The following is an 18,076-nucleotide window of genomic DNA, read 5'->3' as shown; positions in this document are numbered from 1 at the left end:
AACTACACACTTTTATTACAACAGCATGGCTTCATTTTAGAAGAATGTGGTTGCTGAACTGGCCTACAAGACCTTTCTACAACTCTAAACATTTGGCAAAGAAGACCCAGAGCAATTAAGCAGCTAGAATCTTATATAAGGCAAGAAAGGGACATTCCTCTCGCAGAAGTCCAGCTGATCGCTCTTTTCAGATGTTCATAGGCTATTGTCCTGATGCATGCTCAATCATCCAGGTAAGTAAATCCCAAAAGGTTGATTCTGTTCATCTGGACGTAGTGTTTTCAATGGGAGAAAGGTTTCGTCACTCATCTAAGTTCATAGGCTATTGTTATACAAAGAGGACATACTGTGCATTATTAAGCACGACCCTGTCCAAACCTTTTTGAAATGTGTTGCTGCCTAGAAATGGCCTTACTTTTTCCCGAAAATTGTAATTTTCTAATTAGAAACATGTATGATTATATGATTTCTATTATTCTATTGTGTATAAAATATCAGTTTCTGAAACTGCAAATCATCACATTATTTTTTATTTACACTTTACACGTTTAAAAAAGAAATTGCGGTTTTAAAAGACATTTTAAAACATTTTTACAGAATCAAATTAATTACAACTATTTTGTTTTTAGTGTACCACTGAGCTGCCCAGTAAGAGCTTGTTAATGAGAAAGAAATAACTGTAATATCCATCACCACGCACAATGTAGGCGTTCGTGCTCGTGTCCAGCAGGGGGAGCTGTTGCCATCAGTATCAAAAGCTGGATGCTGTCCAGTTCAGCTGGCTGAAAGTTGTGCAACCAGTGAAACCACACTGGATCGGGGAAATCAAGCGACGTCACGTGAGATTTCCCGGAATTATCCTTTCTTTCGCAAAGTTTGTCTTGTGCCCGGTGCTACCTGCGTGGAGGAACAGCCGCTCCGGAGCGCCAGCCTTCACACTGAATGTCGGTATGTGTGTTTCGATAATGTTCACCAGTTATCCAATTAGTCTCAATGAGCAGTTTCGACATAGGCTCACTGTCCAGCAGATTAAATATAATGCGAGTCTTGTTTGATATTAAACACACATTCGTGCAGATGTGTTGATGCGGGCTGTTGAGTGTGACGTGGTGCATTAATATAAGACTGTTATAAACATGTAATAATAACAAAGTAATACCGCTTTAAGTTTACTCCTAATGTTGCTCATACTGTATCTAGTTGTTGTTGAATGTTTTGAGCAGTGAGTTAACCCTCACTCAGGTATTATCTGCATCTCATACACAGCATAGTAACTGAGTAGGGGTTAGATTGGTTAAGATTGTAACATCTGCATATAACCACACTTTTAGCTGTGAAGAAGTGACACAAAAGCTGACCTCGCTGTCTCAGTGATTAATTCATCATTTAGTTGAGATTACAGTGACTACCTGTGGTTTGACATATGGCTGTCAGGCCTTATTGTTGCGGCGCTTGCAGTCGTGTTTGCTATTAAGTGAGAAACTGCCAGCGATGACTGCAGGAGTACTCCCGTATCCCTGTAACCCTGGCTTCTTGAGTGGTCAGACAATACTTGGGGGGCTGGTCCACTGAGCAAATTGCTGCCAGGCTAAGTATAGCATGAATACAAGTAAATCAGCAGAGAGCAATGGCTCCCCTCTGTGACAATGGTGGCATTTCCCGTTGTGATGGATAGTAATCCCAATGAGGACCCAGGTAACAGCCTTTTAAAAGCCGTAATTGCTCAGCTGTAAATGGGAAACCTATGAACAATAGCAATGCTATAATTTCCTGTAATGATGGAATTATTTCTTTACAAGATGCTTTTATGTCGCTACAGACAAACAAAAGGATATGATAATAAATCTGTGTGGTGTCTGGTTTGGAAGCATTATACCACTAACCCTGGCTTACACACACATCATCATGTTTGGCCTCAACACAAGCAAGAAGAGCTCATCTTTTCTGTTAAATCAAATCAAATCAAATCAAATCACTTTTTATTGTCACATCACATGTGCAGGCACACTGGCACAGCACATGCGAGTGAAATTCTTGTGTGCGAGCCCCACAAGCAACAGAGATGTGCAAACACAACAACACAAACGAGCAAAATACAAGAATGGCCAACCTGAAACTAATAAATATATGTACAATATATAATAGTGTATGCATTTCTGGATGTGTATACTAAATATTTTCCTACGTGTGTGTGTGTGTGTGTGTGTGTGTGTGTGTGTGTGTATACACATTTTTACAAATTAAATAGTAAAAAAATAAAATAAAATAATAATAATAATAATAAAATATATAAAATATACAGAGTTGAATATGTGCAAAACAAGTGGCATTTATATACAGTGTGGAGTGCATAATGTTAAATAGAGAAAGAGAATATGTGGATCTCTCAAGGTGTTTTTGTCTTGAAACAAAAGAAGCTTTTATTGTCAAAATTGTATGATCTCCCAGCTTGTTGTCCTACTTGAACCAAACCTGCTGGAGTAATCTGCGACTTTAGCTGCATGATCCCAGCATACCAGACATGCCTTTGTCCTTATACAAGCAGAGTCTGGACCCTGAGTCCATTGCTTACTGGTACTGATGAGGTGGACTGTATGTGTAAAAGTGGAAGAGACAGGGGGTGGTAGTTTAAAATGAGCGATATCACCCTGCAATGCTCAATCAACCGATGGCAAAGCAGCCTCAAACCTGCAGCCACACTCACAAATGGTGTTTGACAGTGAAGCTTCGCTTTGATGGATTAAGTTTGTTTTACTGCAAAGGATTTTGTTGTGAACCCAACTTCCTTCCTTTCCCGTAATCCCCCTCGCTCTTTTAGGAGCTGACTTGGAACTGAGTGCCATTATGAGATGATGTCTCCCAGCTCGTCTTTCGTGCAAGTCAATTTCGATGACATCCACTTCTTTGAAAACTGTGGTGGCGGCAGCTTTGGAAGTGTGTACCGGGCCAAGTGGATTTCCCAGGACAAAGAGGTGGCGGTGAAAAAACTGCTCAAGATTGAAAATGAGGTAAGAATCTTAATTACCTGGATCTTTTTTTTTTCATATATATTTTTAATTGTCAGCATAGTAATCATTTTAATTGCTATCCCATTTAGCGAGATCTGGTGACTTCTGTACCCATCACTCATGGTCATTATACTCCCCCTCTCTGAGCAGTGTGCTGCGAAAGAAACATTATAGCCAAATGAAAGAATGCATTTGGTCCAATTACAGCAAAGGCTGCTCCTGAAGTGTCTTTGAAAGCACAGGCCTATTGTCTTAAAGACAAAACAGAATTATCTTTGAAATCTTTTCAGGGAAATCGTATTATGTGTGTCGGCCTGTGATCGGATGTTCAGAAAATTGTTCATTGTTTCTTTTATGAAATTGTAAAAGATCACAGATATCCATTCAACTTCACTCAACTGTTGGGGAGAAGATTGTTCAATGGGAATAATAATGTAATCCTTGCACGTTGAACCAGATGTTCCTTTAATTATAGTGTTTGGTTGCGATTAAATGAGATCGTTTTATCAGGTTCATTCAAAAAAAAAAAAGAGGTTACACATTAACCTTTCTGTGCCACGATTATGCATTGATACGTCTTTGTATACGCTCCAGAAGACTCCATAGGACCATTGGCGTCCAGTCAGAGTTTGAGAGCCATGCCACTGAGTTCTGTAAAAGTCTGAAAAAGTCAAAGTCTGCTTTGACCTTTCCTGTTGGGGCATCAGGATAACCAGCAAGTTCTCACTTCTGCTTTTTATTAAATTCTTTTTTTTATGAATTCACAAATGGTGACTCCTTCAATCATCCACTTTAAGTTAACTGGGTTCTAAATGGATTGCAGTAAATCTTATACAAGCACTCATTTCTAGGTTAGGGTGGTGGAGCTTTTATAATCAATTTGAGGAAGTATTTTATGCAGTTATCAGGTCATAATTTTAACTTTTATACTTTGGGATACTTTGTGGTTTGGTGTTAATAACAGTCATGTGAAAAAAAAAGTTCTCACAGGACTCTGTGCAGTCCTTTGAATAACCAAGCATTAATTCCATAGGAATTAAGAGGTTAAACAGCAGCCAAATGCACGTAACAAAATGATCATCAGCAAGTGTGATCAACTCTATAAAGTTAGAAGTTTTGACAGTTTGCTTGTTCGGGGCATTCAGGGATATGCCGCATTCTTTCCAGGACCAGATGTCCCAGTGAAATTACCCCAAAGTCAGATTACGCAGTGCTCTGACAAAAAGCAAAAAACCCAAGAGCTGTATTTCAGACTTTACAGACCACAGTTAGCATGTTAAATCTCAAAGTTCGTGAAAGCACAATTCAAAAAAGTCTGAACAAATATGGCTTTTTGGAAGGATCATGAGGAGAAAGCTTCTTTTGTCTAAAAAGAACATGGTAGCGCAGCTTAGGCTTGTACGATTGTATCTGAACAAACCACAAGACTTCTGGGACTATTTTTGACAGAGAAGATGTTTGGTAATGTTACATGTGTACGGTGAAATAGAGTATATCAGCATGAACACCTCATACCAACTGTCATGCATGGTAGTGGGAGGGGTGATTTTTTAGGTTTGTTTGCAGCTACAGGAAATGAGCACCTTGAAGTCACTGAGTTGATCTTGAACTTCTCTGAATACCAAAGTATTCTAGAGTCAAACGTCAATAAAGTTGGGCCATGCAACAGGACAACAGCAAAGGAAAGAATGAAGGTGTTGCAATGTCCAAGTCAAAGTCCAAACCTCAACAGCAGATTTGTCAAGAAGTGTGGTGATACGAAAGACTGATGAAGTCATACAGAAAGTGATTATTTTAAGCTATTGCTGTGAAAGTTGGTTCTGCAAGGTATGTCATCATGAGGTGTAGTAATCAAATATGTAGCTTGTTCGTAAAAGAATGTAGTTATCTGTAGCATAGTAAATATGCTATAAGGAAAGTATACTCAGTGCATGAACGGTATGTGCAATTCTGCTATGTACATGCTGAATAGAGTGTGAATGTTGTCATTTCCTGAGACTTAAATGAACCTTTGGTAAAGGTGATTTAAAGATAAAATATTACTTCACACACACTGAAATCATGTGTGTACTAAATTATTGATCCAGACTTCATTTATTTAAACTCTAATGCAAATAAGGCTTCTATTTTCTCTTCTATTCTCATGAAAATTCCTTGTGTGTGTTCACTGGTCAGGCTGAAATCCTCAGCGTCCTCAGCCACCGCAACATCATCCAGTTTTACGGCGCGATTGTCGAGGCTCCCAACTATGGAATTGTCACCGGTAAGTTTATAAATAATGATGCATATTTACAGCAAAGAAACCTCAGTGAAAAACAGAATACAACAGAGCCACCAGATAACATCATGATAGAAAAGGCAGCAGCCAAATCTGTTCACACCAGTTGCTCAATGGAGCAGAAGTTTCTATGGAAGTGTGAGTGAATGCCAGAGGCCTCAGGATGTGCACACATTCATACAGTAGTTGTGTGAGCCTGTTTTCAGTTTTTGTCTAGGTCAAAGACCGAAAATAATAAAGCCTCAAATGCTCGTGTAGCTGTGAACTGTTGTAAACAAGGGGCCCATCATGCTCGCATCTATCAGGGAATCCTGCAGAAAAGTCGTTTAAATCGAGCCCCAGCTCAAAAATGTGCCTAACATATTGTTCGACCTTCACTGCAGAATGGTGTATATGGAGTTTGACTGTTAAATGTGCCTAATGGTGTCGCTCAGTATAGGTAGAAAGGATGCTATTTTTAGGCTCGTAATGTAGTTACTCATTCGATATAAAAGATTAAACTTCGCTTTGCTTCTAGTGGTGAACTGACACCTAGAGTTTCGGTTTCATTGTGCTACTATGAAAAAAAATGCCCATGAGATTCAGGAACTGCTGCATGTTTGGAAATCCTGGTTCTTCCCTTCATCCATCATCTTTCTAATATGTTGTCTTTGCTTTGACAGCTCACTATCTGTTTACGAAACTGTAAAAAAACAAAACAATGAATGAATGAGTGAAACACCCTGACTCACAACAAACATAAGGCATCAAATATAAGATCTTTGTTCTTCTGAAGAGGAAAAATGATAAAGCAGTAGTTTACATGAGTCTCCACTAAATACTTCAAATCGCTTTGAAAGTAAAGCCACGGGATGCAATGCACTTTTTTTCTCTCTCTATAAAACATGGCTCTATTTAATAAGTGTGCGGCGTTACAAACAAGTGAGAGAGACATGCTAACAGATTGTGGTTTTCTGTATTTACCTTTATGCTAATATTTTACAAGGGTGTTGCATTTCCTCTGCAGCTTGTAATATCTAATAATGAAAACATGTCAGAGCGATTCATGATAATCTTTGTTGTCCTGGAAAAGAAATTGAATCTTTAGCCATGGTTGAAGACCAGGCCAACTAATATTATGATATAAAAGGAAAGTTAGGAAAAACAAAATAATACAACAATAAAAAATATTTTACAAAAAGTAATAAAAAAAAAAATTGCACTTTTAAAGTTTGTTGACATATGAGAGAACAAGAGGTAGTTAAATGAACAAAAGATAACAATAAAACAGTAAAATTCTTGATCAACTTCAACTGAAAGATAGATCCATCATTGTCAGCACCGGAAACAATTGTTCTTTAAAAGCTACATTTTATTGTGGAGTACCTCAGGGTTCCATCGTGGGTCCCATCTTGTTCTCTCTGTACATGTTTTCCCAGTGTCAAATGAGCCATAAAAATATCTCAAGAGAGATTTCTCATGCACTCATTTCTACTACTACCTTAGTTCTGCTGGACACTGAGGACTTTCTCAAAGCAATCAGAAAGGAAAGCAAAATTTTTTAAACAGTTTAGATTATTTCATGCAAATCGAATTTCTTTTGACCATGCAAAACCTTCCTGTCATTAACTGCTGCTAGCCACGTTCCACTGTCCCTTATTTACAAGGGATTGCCACAGCGCGTAGTTTTGCATGTTTGATGTGGCAAAACTTTTGACCTAGATTTCCTTCCTGATGAAAATCCAGGATCGAACCGGGATCTTTTGTGTGTTAGGTGAAGGTGTAATCTACTACACTATGGAGTCAGTAAAATGTTATTACTTAAATTATTTTGTGTAGCGCAGTTATGTAAAACCAAGTCCATACTTTCAGTGTAATTATTTATCTGTAGACGTTATCTAAGTGTTCTAAGTGTCTCTCATATAGAAGTGTAGAAAGACCTTTGATATTCTTAAAGAGGTGCTCTTTCACACACGGATATTTGGCTGCATCAGAAAGAAAACTAAGATTATTATGAAAAGGCTAATCAGGCCTAACCACATTTTGTAAAATGTTATTCATTTGCCATTTTCTATGTAATAGTGTTAAAAAAGAAAAAGCACAAAAGAATCAGAAATCAAATCAAAGTTTAGTGGAAAAACGATCAGTGCACTCCACTCCTTTGCAGGATCGGTTGTACTACAGAGCTCCGAAAGGGAAGGTTTTGTTGTCAAGGAGTAGGTTGTGGTCTCTATTTAATAAGGCAGAATCTAATTAGCAGCAGATAGAGGGAAAAAAACGTTTGCCGTGCTCACATTCATCATCTCTGTTATGACTGTGTTGACACACAGCATCAGTTCCCTCTTTCTCGCAGCCACTATCTACAACCTATCTGAGATACCTGATTGTCTCTGTTGACCTGCAGGAGTTTAACAATAACTGCCGTCACTCAGCGGCTTCATAAACCTGATGAATTATAGGAGAGTATTGTTTCAGGGTTAAAGTACATTTGCCAGTTACAGTCATTTTAAGGCGTTTTTTTTTTCCTTCCACTGATTAAGACTCTGCCGTGACACTACGCTAAACTGAAAGTGCATTTTACATTGAAGCTGGCACAGATTATCTAAGGAATGTGGATGGGTGCAAAGTGCAGAAGGAGACATGTATTCGCAGTTGAACTAGCTGCATGATGTCTCACACATGAGTTTGCTTGTCCATTTTCATTCAGTTTTTCCTGTATCAAAGTCAAAAAGCAAACAAAAAAGGGTCAACAGGAAACTCTGGCTCATAATAATAATAAAAGTCCTCGGTGTATTTTATGGTTGTTAATTATGTTCCTATCTCGGTGCTTGTGCGTGTTTACAGTATTGTGTTGGGATATGATGGGGTTATTGCGCACAAATGGAGGGTCCCTGCTGTTTAGCTGGTGCTTGTTTATCTCTGTTGAAGGACTTTACTTCACAAGATTGCCTCTGTCTACACATAGTAAAGCTTAAAGTTTGTGTTCCTGTTTCAATCTTTGTTTCATCATAGTTGTCTTTTAGTGTCGTCAGCGGTCTTATGAAGGAGATTTTGCAAAAGTCCACATAATTTGCAAGTTTCATACATTTCTAATGGCCCATTAGAAATGCACGAATCCTTTGACAACAGAGCACGAGCAACTTTGTGTTGTAGACATTTAACAGCCATGTCCGGAGGGGACAAGAGAGCTCGTTACGACTGGTGCTCACCCACAGCGTCAAGCCGTAGCAATCTAGCGAGACACTATGAGTGGTGTGGCCGAATATCCAATTTGTGTTTGCATAACCCTTTCGCATACTGCACTCATATGCATGCTGTAAAACTCGTTTTACCACTGTAACATCATTCATTTTTATTCATTAAGCAGCAGTATAAAGTTTTCGTGTTTCCTCAGAATATGCAAGCGGCGGCTCACTCTATGATTACCTGTCCAGTGATGTCAGTGAGGAGATGGACATGGGGCAGATCATGACATGGGCTGCAGAGATCGCCAAAGGTAAACTTCAGATGTATCTTACTAGTAAATAACAGCTGAAATGTTGTGAGATTGATTGATGAACTTGAAAGCTTAATTCTTACTTAAGGACGGTAGTAAATAATTTTATTTTATTTCATTTTATTTATTTGACAGTTATTAAAAAAAACAACGGAGTTAGCTCCATAGAATTTCTGGCCAATTCTTAGAAATGCAGCTTATAGAATAAAATGAGGTATATTAAAAAATAAAGAGACACACAATTTAACACCCAAAGTAGTAAAATGAATACTGATATTAGAAGTTTTTTCTTAGCTTGTTATATGTTAACCAGCCATACAGTAAATAGATCTACTGCATTAGCAGCAGTCTTGCAGTTCAGTTTTGTAGTGATCTGCTTGAGCTGTGTAGTCATCCTTCATGGAAATATAAAGAAAATGAGTCAACAAGGCTGCAGGTTGCAGCTCCATGCCTCATTGCTCATTGCTGATATACAACAGGCATGCTTTAAATGACAATGTCATTTAAAGCATGTATTATCTTCTCATCAGAGCAACTACAAACCCAATTTCCCCAAAATTTGTGATGCTGTGTAAAATGTAAATAAAAACAGAATGCAGTGGTTTGCAAATCTCATAAACACATATTTTATTGAGGATGGAACAAAGAAAACACCGGATGTTTAAACAGAAAATGTGCCATTTTAAGGAAAGTATTAGCTCATTTCGTATTTGATGTCAGAAACACGTCACAGAACAGTTGGGACAGAGCCATGTTTACTACTCTGCACTGTCCTGGCTTTCTTTAACAACACTCTGTAAACATCTGGGGACTGAGGAGACCAGCTGCTGGATTTTTCCAAGAGGAGCGTTGTCCTGTTTTTGACTGATATTAGGTTCTAGCTGCTCGACAGTCCTGGCTCTCATCGTGTCGTATTTTTTAATTTCATGATGTTGCAGATATTTTAGTTGGGGAAAGGTGTGGACTTCAGCAAACGGGCTTTTCTCTATGAAGTCACACTGTTGTAATAGCTGCAGTATGCCTTTTAGTATTGTCCTATTAATATATACAAGACGTCATTGGGTGAGAGCATATGTTGCTCTAAAACCTGTATATACCTTTCAGCGTTGATGGTTCTTGTCCAGATGTGCAAGCTGTCAATTTCATAGACGGCGGTGCACAACCACACCATCAGAGATGTAGGTTTTTAGACGAGGCACTGACATTCCTCCTCATCTTTAGTCATCTTCAGTTTTGTTTTTCAAAAATGAATTCATTTTTTTTATTTCAAATTTGGATTTATCTGACCACAGAACAGTTTTCCGCTTTGCCTCAGTCCATTTTAAATGCCCTTTGACCTAAAAAAAGACAGCAGTTTTAATGTTAATGTAGTTCTGGCTGAGGTCATGAAAATCGAAATATGGTTTCATGAGATTTGCATATCTTTGCGTTCCCCTTTTTATTTATGTTTTACACAGTGTCCCAATGCTCGTGTTATTAGGATTGTAGTTTCCAAATGAGTTTTTATTAATGTTCCTCTGAAAATTTGTCTTTATTTCTGCTTCAGGAATGCACTATTTACACTCAGAAGCTCCTGTTAAGGTGATCCACAGAGACCTGAAGTCCAGGAATGGTAACTGACCACGACACGAGTTTACCAAATTTAATTTCTTAAATATTTTAAGTAAACATCTGCATTTACTGACTTTTTTTTCTCTTTCAGTTGTTTTATCTGCAGAGAAAGTTCTCAAAGTAAGCCTTTTTATATAACCTATGGACTGAAACCTAATCTCAGATGATCATAAAATAATTGGAAATAATCCGAATTCTGTAATCATAAAATCTGGTCCTTTCCAGCCACCTTGAAACACCTCCAGGCACTTTTTAGGACAAAAACATTATTCAAACAAACTTTGATAAGGTGGAAAAAAAAAGTGTTTACAATGTTGAATTTGTCTTAAATTTAAGTTTTAACAGCTTTTCCTGACTGAGAAATTGTACCTTGTTGCTGTGGCTCTGTTGCATAGATTTGAATTCAGGGTTCTTGGAGTGCCATGTCTCACTTCTACAAACTCAACCTGCTCTTTGATGTGATGGCCCTGTTAGCTAAGGATTCACATTCTATTCAGTGTTAAAAGAAATATAAGCACGAAATCCTCATTTGATATTTTCAGCAGTATACGGACACAAGAGGGCAGTGACTAACTTGGCATGTTCAAGTAATCAGGGACAGTGTTACGGTGTTTCTCGCCATAGGTGGATGAGATTGAGAGAAAGGAGATCCTCTTTGCTGATCTGCTGCTGACCGGTGACCAGTTCTTCTCTGATAAGACTTAGATAGATAGACACAAAACCAAAGTTGATAGTAATTGTGTTGGTACAGTATGTGATTGCTTTAAGAGTCCTGCAAAGTACATCCACTTGTAAATCTGCCAAAACCTTATGTTATATATGTCAGTGCTTTGAGGCTTTTTCTGTATCATAGAGACATTTAATTTGCCTGTGGCGTCACAGTGACTGAAACATACGATGACTCCAGGAATAATTATATGATTACAGTGCTGTAGATTTGTTGCATCAGCAGCAGGTGAATCTAAATCTGCATGCTGCTATTGATTGCTATATTTTAAGTGTGACACAAGGTTTATGAATGACAGGTTACTCTGGATACCCAAATAAACATTAATATTATTATTATTTCTACAGATCTGTGATTTTGGGGCATCTAAGTTTGTCACCCACACAACGCACATGTCCTTAGTGGGTACGTTTCCCTGGATGGCTCCGGAGGTGATCCAGAGCCTGCCTGTATCTGAGACCTGTGACACCTTCTCCTACGGAGTAGTAAGTGGCAAAAAAGAACCTGAGTTGAAACACACACACACAAAAATGGTAGAAAATGCTGATTTCAGCTAATTTAATTACATGTACATTTTCCCTTGTAGTGTTGTTGCATAAGTACAGTGTAAAATGCTGAATGTAATGGAACCTGGTGAAATTAAATATGCTTGAGTGTTACATCACTTTATACAGAGCACATTTTCCTTAATGACTAATTGTTTGAATAAATAACCCGTCCTTGCTTTATATCTATTGAGGGTGAAGATTTTTTTTTTATTGCATTTTCATAAATCTGATGTTTACTTTTCATCCTCAGGGCAACATAAAGATCTTTAGGGGTGTCATAAAACCATCGTGTATGAATTAGATCATTTGGACACAAAATATACCATCTGTTTCCTGTTGTGTTTATGATATAAATATAGTTATGCACGCTTTAAACATCTAAACAATTTCATAATAATATACTTCTTCTATCTCAGTGCCAAAAATGTTTGGCATCTTAGCCCTTTGATTTTTATTTTTTATGTTTCAGTTTAAAAAAAAAATGAAATAGTTTTGTCTGGTTTTCTTCTTTCTGGTCTGAGTTTTGCCGTTTTAAATGTAAGCCCCGTGAAGCTGGAGCTGGTGCCATTTTTCTGTATAGTTACCATTTATTCGCCTCTATTCTAAGGTTAATAGAAAAGTCTTAGTGTTCGTGTCCTTTTGCCCTCCCTTAACACATAACATCCTAAGAGTTAACAGTTAAAGTTTATCACTTGCAGTCTCTGACTGTTTGAACAGACCTGCTTTCTCCTCCTGTCCTGCTCACCTAGCACCTAGCCTCTCCCATACAGAGCAGCGTAGTCATTCAGAGGACAATTTTCTTACTTCTACACTAAAATCAGCTTCCTGGGTTTAACAAGAAAAGAGCGGTTGGGTAATAGCAACACATTTATCCGCAAGTATTTTGTTAGAGATCCTAGAGGTTTGTAGTGTCGTTATTAATCCTGAGCTGACTCATTCCTTTTGATGTGTCACGAAAGACGTCAGACCGAACGTAACGCTAACATTGCACGCACACAATTTGTGTTGCAGTAATGTTGTTATGTCTTTTTAATGTGACCTTCTTGTATTTGTTGAATGCTGCCTGTGTGTTTGTAGCTTGTCTCAACCTGTTATGTGGCCACTTCTTCTCGCTGTGACGAGTTTAGATCATAAGCCTGTTTTTGTCCGGGAACCGGTAACTCCAAATGGTATCATAATGAAAGATGCAATAAGCTTCTTATAAGAACCACAGACCAAACAGATAAATTTACTGAACATGAGCGAATTTTGGCAAACTAAACTTTTTAGGAGCTACCATGAGGGACCTGTTTTTGAAAAGTGAAACAAATGAGGAAGCGTTGATTCCAGAAAGTTTATTCACTTCATCCAGATGTTTCTTCAGTGGAAGAAACATTTCATCACTCATCCAAGCGACTTCTTCCATTTCTTTCAGCTGACTGCAGATTTCCCCGACCTTATAGCAAGTACAGTTTCATAAGGATCTGTTTATACGGTTGGGGGAATTTGCCGTCAGCTGAGACACATGAAGTCACTTGGATAATGTTTTGTCACATCAACAGCGTTGCATCCAGGTAAAATGGATCAACTTTCTGGCATTGAGAAAGTACTTTAAACCTGCATTCTTGCTTGTGGTTGCAAAAAGAAATTTCATAGAAGACTTTGGTCAAATAACTACTTCTTCCTTACTTTTATGACCTATGGCGGGGGAAAAAGACACTTTCTCAAAGAGTTTATGGTTTCATTCACCAGTTAAAGAATTTACTAAATTCTGGTCCCCATTTGAGTCAAAAAGGATTATGACGAAGGTTGTGCTTCATACTGGGCCTGCTTTTGGTACCTATTTCAAATCCATCTCTCACTCAACACGTGCATTTTTAAAACACTGAAATGGAGTCAGCCTAACAGAGAATCAGAATCAGAATCAGAATCAGAATACTTTATTGATCCCTGGGGGAAATTATTTTTTGTTACAGTGCTCCATTTTAAACCAACATTAAGACAAGACAGACAATACGCTAACTAAGAATAGTACAATAAGAAGTTGGGATATCTCTAATGAGTGATGTCACAGTGGCTTTATCCATTTGTTTTGTGAACTACTGGCCAGTGGGCAGTGTGGAGACCTACGCTTGTGAATGCAAGAACGAGGCGATGTAGGATCTTCAAATTGATACCATAGTAGTATCTACTAAAAATCTTGAACGAGTTACAATCTCTGTGACCTTGACCTCAAGGTCAGAGGTTAAGTTTTCTGAAAATCAAGGCCACGTAGGATTTTGAAATTTATACCATAGGTGTGTCTACCAGGAAGCTGAGGGGTATTTTCCTCGTATATTTATGTACTGTATGATTATATTTTATAAAGAGTAAATGTAAAGAAAATAACAAATAGCAGCACTCTTTCAAAGAGATGAATAATTAGACACTATATCAAAACTGATGACAGCTTTAGGCAGAATCAGTGCTTAAAGGATGCCATTGTGGACGCGTATAACAGAGGTCCTTCACAACAGGAGTCTTTGAAGTCTTAGACTTTGAAGAAAGTTTCTTTTTGCTTCTTTTTTTCCAAATCTGTAAAGTTGAGCAAGAATCTATTGGCTCATAGAGCAGGTCAAGGCCATTTCATTGGAGCTTTGTACCGCCTGCTAGATTTCTGTTATTTCTCATTCAGTCTCGTGGTAATAATATAATCAAAACCATTGAAAAGGTGTTCATTATTGTACTTCAAAGATCACAGAAGTGAATAATTCACCAGGAAGTGCAGCTAAAAGCCTGAGGTCAAGAAGTTGGAGCCAATTTATGTTATTATTTTTTTTTTTTATCTTTTTTTTAGAGGAAACATATGATTGGCAAGCTTTTTATTTCAGTCTAAAAATAAGATTTTATCAAATAGAACGAACGCAGTCGACCAAATAGCACTAAAATCTCTCAAGAGGAAAAAAACAAAAAACAAAATCAGGCAACCGGTCCCATTGATGCTTTTCATTTGAACATTTCTTCTCTCTAAGTGGAAAAAAAACAGCATTTGCGACCTTTGCAGGATTACAGCCTCTTAGAAACTTAGTGTCGAGAGTAATTTGGAAGTCGTTTCACTATGGAATCGCTTATCGGTTGCCCCAAAGTTGTTTTGAAAGTTGCTTTCACTATTATAAAAGATTGAGTCACTCTGGTAAAATGCAAACGCATTAATTAAAATTATTTTTCCTTGGATCTATGTAGGATTTTACAATCTGCCGTTGGTAAAATTACCTCAGCAGCCGTGAGTTTCTCGCTCAGACGCCTGCACGTTCATCTGATTTCTGTAGTCAAATACATACGTGTAATTAGACACAGCTGTCAAGAAGCATACATTTAGGAATGTGGTATACATATACAGTCTTACTCTTTGATGTTTGAAAGCGGCGCTCCGCCACCTTTTCATTATGTGGTTTTTAAGATGTTGACACAGGTGATTATTTCTGACACTAGTGAAGCCCAGCTGAAAAGAAGCTGACTTATGAAGGGAGTACTTCAGCGGCCCAACAGCATTTAAATCATGCGTGATTCTTTTTTGATGTTTTTAATGTTTCGTGTGGTCTTCAAGGGAAATGCATAAATGTTTTTAGTGTTTTGCTATGAATACACATGCTATATAAACAGAGGGTATTGATATATTTATGATATTTCTGTGTAATTCAACCATGTGGTGATGGGTAACAGCAGCAGATCCATGCTTATCACGGCTCATGTGTACATTCACACATGTAGTGTGCTGTTGTGTAATTTTACAACACTGTTACCTGACTCTCTACCTTCTGTGACAGGTGCTTTGGGAAATGCTCACCCGTGAGATACCATTCAAAGGCCTGGAAGGCTTACAAGTGGCCTGGCTTGTGGTTGAGAAGAATGAGGTATTTTACTGCATGATTACATGAATGCAATTCTGAAAGGAGAAGTGAAACTGGCATATAAAAATATCTAAATAAATAAATGAAAAAGTAAATAAATGACTTACCGAATAAATCAATAATCCACTAATTACACCAGAATAATATTAGAGGTTTAATTAATTTATAACGTTATACTTGTTTTAATTTCCTCTTGTGTTTAATTACCTTTGCATCAATAACCCTTTTCCAAATTATAAAAAACAAAAAGTTCAACTTTGATGTATGCCAAACTGAAACGCACTTTTATTCAGAGTATTAACAACAACAACTAGTAATAATCAACACGTAAATAATCATTACTGGGCTTAATTTTTGGCTAGGTTAGCTAAGCGCCTCTGGGTTTCGGGGACCCCCGTTTGCGACAGTTGGCTGCATCCTTTAAGATGCGTTTTCCCTCCTTTGGTGGGTGTCTGAAGCATTAGGTCAGCGGCGACTTGTACCCTACAGTATTCAGGCAGTGCACACACTGAATCAGCTGCAATTGGTGGAACATTTTGGCAGTATAACAGGGTGTTTTGCCATATTTTGTCAGGACTGAATGCAGGCCTGGCAACTGCTGTGGGGAGCAAGGCATGATGGAGATTAGGCAGTAGGTGGAAAGTTGACGAAAATGATACAGTGTGAATGAGTCTTGGCCTCATTCACATAATGATGCCAGGTGTACTCAATAAAATGGTCACAGGTGTATTTATGTGTATCTTTATTTTTTGATTATGGCAGTTGTGATCCTTCATATAGAGCAATAATTAAATGCTTGACAAACAGGAGACCCTTTAGGACAAAGGCAATCTAACAGACACAAGAATGGTATTGAGCTTCTTATCTAAGTTAGCATATTAAGGTTCCTTTAAAGCTGTTCTTTCCTCTGCCTGTGTGTGTGGGGTTTAGAGGCTAACCATCCCCAGTGGCTGTCCTTCCAGCTTTGCTGAGCTCATGAAAAAGTGTTGGGCAACAGAACCAAAAGTAAGTTGTACAAGCATGCAAATATGAAGCAGATATATGAATTATATACACTGCTAATGGTTTTATGTTCATTTAGGAGCGACCAATGTTCAAGCAGATCCTCTCTACTTTAGAGTCCATGTCTAATGACAGCCAGCTTCCTCAACAGTGCAACTCTTTCCTTCACAACAAGGCTGAATGGAGGTAATGTGATCAGCTATTCTTCAAACCCAGTAAATGTATTTATAACTGTCTTTTTTTTCGCCGGTATACTGCCTCAGTGTAGGGAGATGTGCGACTGTTTTCAAAGAATGATGTGGAAATGTAGCTGACGGGGGCCGTGAAACACAAAAAAGGACTTGAGATCATGCATATAGATCTTTAATAATCACACTGATAGCTACATAAAGACATAAAAAACCCCCAAAGAATCATCCATCTGGATATACTTCCTCTCTTTACCCATAAGACCCTAAAAATAATCACCATCTTTTTCAAGTAGAAGTGTTTAATTGGCCTGTATGAGCAGCTGGAGGTTTGGTGGTGTTCGGCACAGCCTGAGTCTCAGCTGTTACTTTATTCTCTGTCTGCCTCTCCCCGGGCCTTGTCTGCGCTTGGAGTTTTTTTTCCTCAGAAGTTGTGTTGGTGTTATTGTGTCCAGGCAGCCATCTGCAGGTGGAGCAGGTTGAAGTAAATCTCTGCTTGAAAACAGAAAGCGACAATGTGTTTTGGCCCAAGAAGTTAGATCCGGCAACATTAGAGGGCTCAAAGTGAAAGATGGCACCTCCAGTCGTAAAAAAGCGATGTTGAGAAACCTGTTGTACCTGTTTCTAGCTTCCCAGGTATCTGTGTTACCAAGAAAAGCCCAAATAGTTCTATTTTTATAGATGCTATTTTTGGCTCTTTCCTTCTTAATATTTAACTTAAATTGAAAGATTTTGAGTTTCATTTTAAGGTTCATATTCTTTCCTGTTTTAGCTGTATTGTTACATTTGTCACATTTACATAATGGACCTGAAGTGCTTGTGTAAATTAAAAATGAATGCATTCTCCCTTCCAAGTACAATAACTTAAAAATACAATAACGTGACTGCTGGATAATACCAGTATGTAACTGTATGCACCTGAGATGTGGGGCTGGAAGCTGACACGTGGTCGATTCCTTCATTGCTAGGATTCACACGCTGATTATTTCAGTTTTAAGTATTTTTTTTCTATAAAAGGTTTTTATCTGTTTATAATGCTCACTGAGCAGGAAGGGTCAGGGCAATGCCAAACGTAGAGGCCTGTCAGTACAGCGGGAGGCCGTAGAGCTCACTATTTGTGAAGGAAGTGGGTGGAGGAACTGGAGGACTGGGAGGAGTAAGTCATGGCCTTCCTGCCTGGGCTGCATTTGTTTATGAAAAGAGTGTGGGAGTTTTAGCGGGCCTGAAGTTCAGCATGGCTTTCTACGATACATTGCGCAGCCCCACCTGCTGGGCAAAACAAACCCCAACATGCTTTGTCCTGCACTTGGTATTTAAAGTGTCGGCGTAACTCGTAATCACCTCCTGAGTGCAGGGCTTTATTTTGGATT

At 38.3% G+C, this 18,076-nt stretch overlaps 1 protein-coding gene across 1 annotated transcript in view; it reads left to right on the top strand.

Annotated features, from left to right (window-relative positions):
- Positions 1–777: 777 nt before the first annotated feature.
- map3k20a (mitogen-activated protein kinase kinase kinase 20a) overlaps positions 778–18,076 on the top strand; it is a 28,053-nt gene continuing 10,754 nt past the window's right edge. Inside the window, exons 1-10 of the mRNA XM_085384208.1 lie at positions 778–948; positions 2,819–3,008; positions 5,184–5,271; positions 8,660–8,761; positions 10,308–10,373; positions 10,464–10,492; positions 11,447–11,584; positions 15,433–15,519; positions 16,447–16,521; positions 16,598–16,704. Coding sequence (XP_085240334.1) covers positions 2,850–3,008; positions 5,184–5,271; positions 8,660–8,761; positions 10,308–10,373; positions 10,464–10,492; positions 11,447–11,584; positions 15,433–15,519; positions 16,447–16,521; positions 16,598–16,704 — 851 coding nt within the window. The 5' untranslated portion in view covers positions 778–948; positions 2,819–2,849. The remainder of the gene's footprint in view (positions 949–2,818; positions 3,009–5,183; positions 5,272–8,659; positions 8,762–10,307; positions 10,374–10,463; positions 10,493–11,446; positions 11,585–15,432; positions 15,520–16,446; positions 16,522–16,597; positions 16,705–18,076) is intronic.

This window comes from Rhamphochromis longiceps, linkage group LG16 (assembly GCF_057381845.1).
Source record: "Rhamphochromis longiceps isolate RC_006_pf linkage group LG16, R_longiceps_female_GT1.1, whole genome shotgun sequence".
In the NCBI taxonomy this organism is placed as follows: Eukaryota; Metazoa; Chordata; class Actinopteri; order Cichliformes; family Cichlidae; genus Rhamphochromis; species Rhamphochromis longiceps.
This window is presented reverse-complemented; position numbering and strand designations above follow the sequence as displayed.